Source organism: Antrostomus carolinensis, unplaced genomic scaffold (assembly GCF_000700745.2).
Source record: "Antrostomus carolinensis isolate BGI_N321 unplaced genomic scaffold, ASM70074v2 scaffold23532, whole genome shotgun sequence".
In the NCBI taxonomy this organism is placed as follows: domain Eukaryota; kingdom Metazoa; phylum Chordata; class Aves; order Caprimulgiformes; family Caprimulgidae; genus Antrostomus; species Antrostomus carolinensis.
The window spans coordinates 1-1,671 of NW_010299386.1; the positions used below are offsets into that span (position 1 = coordinate 1).

Here is a 1,671-nt window from a genome sequence, read left to right on the forward strand (position 1 = left end):
GCCCCACGTGATCCCACGTTCACACCAGGACAGGAACCCTGACCACCCCACCACCCCTCTCACCGGTCGGTCGATCTGCATGATCTCCCAGAGCACCTCGGCGACGTCGGGCAGGGTGTACGGCGGGAGGCAGAAGCAGCACGTGTGCAGCAGCTGGTTGACGAGCTGCTGGCCCAGTTGGTTCATCACTTGGTTGATCAGCTCCTTCCGGACTTCAAAGTCTTCCTCGTGCTGTGGGAGGAAGGAGAAAGAGGGGGGGGGGATGAGCAACTCCTGGGGACAACAGTGGAGTGGACCATGGTGGGACAACCCTCATGGGTGACAAACACCAATGAGAACAACATCCTCAACTCCACGGAGGAAGGAACCTCCTGAGGAACAACCCCACGGGTCACTCACATCGTTGGCCACCCCGGTGTGGATAAGATCACGTAAGAACTTCATGACGCTGCAGTTGGCATCCCGGTGATCCAAGGTGGTGGCAGCGATGGCCCATTGTAGGATGGGGATCATCACCTGGCTCCTTAGCAAGGTGACGGGGCTACGCTGGATAAACCTGGTCAAGGAGAGGACAGACATGTCACTGGTACTCACCTGGTTTCCCCATGCATCAGTGGAGAGGTAGGAAGGACCCTGTCTTCTCCCACCCACCCATGGAGATGATGGGAACCCACCCATGGGCATGTGGGGAACCCTCCACAAGGAAAGAGAGGTTGGGGTGTCCCTGTGTGGCAGGAGAAGGTGACCAGAGAACGTGGGTACCTGGCTGCTAGTCGGAAGAGGTCATCCACGGTGTCTGGGTGGTTCTGAAGGCCATTGGGCTGCTCTAGGAGTTGGAAGGTGGGTATGCATAGCGCCTAGGAGAAGAGTCGTGGAGATTCATTAGCAATTAGTTAAGAGGACATCTCAAACCATCCTTCTCTCTGCAGTAATATCTCCAGTATGGACCACATCAAGTGGGATCAGACCCTTGGCTTCTCCTGATGGCCACCATCACAGCCAAAAGGGCAAGTCTGGATCCTTCTTCAAGATGGGATACGTGTCCTCAAGGGAGAAACACCTTCCTCAACGACGGGCTCCTCCAGCAAGAAGGTGCTCAGCAATTCTGCTTTAATCAAAAACTTCTCCTCATTGGTGTTGGTCACCCAAACCCAACTTAGATGAGAGCAGAGAGGTGTTGGGACCAGCTTAGCTTGGTGTGGGACCTACTCTGCTGCATGCAAACTCTCCAGGAACTCACAAGTGTGCTGAGTTCATGGCTGAGGGAACTGGGGGTGTTGAGCCTGGAGAAAAGGAGGCTGAGGGGAGACCTTGTGGCTCTGGGCAAGTCCCTTGGAGGAGGGTGGAGAGAGGTGGGGGGGGGTCTGTTCAACCAAGGACCAAGGGACAGGACAAGAGGAAATGGGCTCCAGTTGTGGCCAGGGCAGTTGAGATGGGATGTGAGGAAGAATTTCTTTGCTGCAAGGGTTCTGAGGCATTGGAAGGGGTTGCCCAGGGCAGTGGTGGAGTCCCCATCCCTGGAGGTATCTAAAAGACTTGTAGATGTGGTGCTGAAGGACATGGTTTACTGGTGAACTTGGCAGTGTTGGGTTCATGGTTGGACACAATGATCTTAAAGGTCTTGTCCAACCTCAACCATTCTATGAATTAGAGAATCAGAGAATCCCAGAC

The 1,671-nt window shown here is 54.7% G+C and overlaps 1 protein-coding gene across 1 annotated transcript in view; it reads right to left on the minus strand.

The window, feature by feature from the left end:
- Positions 1-63: 63 nt before the first annotated feature.
- TNPO3 (transportin 3) overlaps positions 64-1,671 on the minus strand; it is a gene marked incomplete at its 3' end in the record, with an annotated part of 10,324 nt that continues 8,716 nt past the window's right edge. The window contains exons 9-11 of the mRNA XM_010162787.2: positions 763-857; positions 400-556; positions 64-231 (exon numbers count right to left, since the gene is read on the minus strand). Of these exons, the coding sequence (XP_010161089.2) occupies positions 64-231; positions 400-556; positions 763-857 (420 nt within the window). The remainder of the gene's footprint in view (positions 232-399; positions 557-762; positions 858-1,671) is intronic.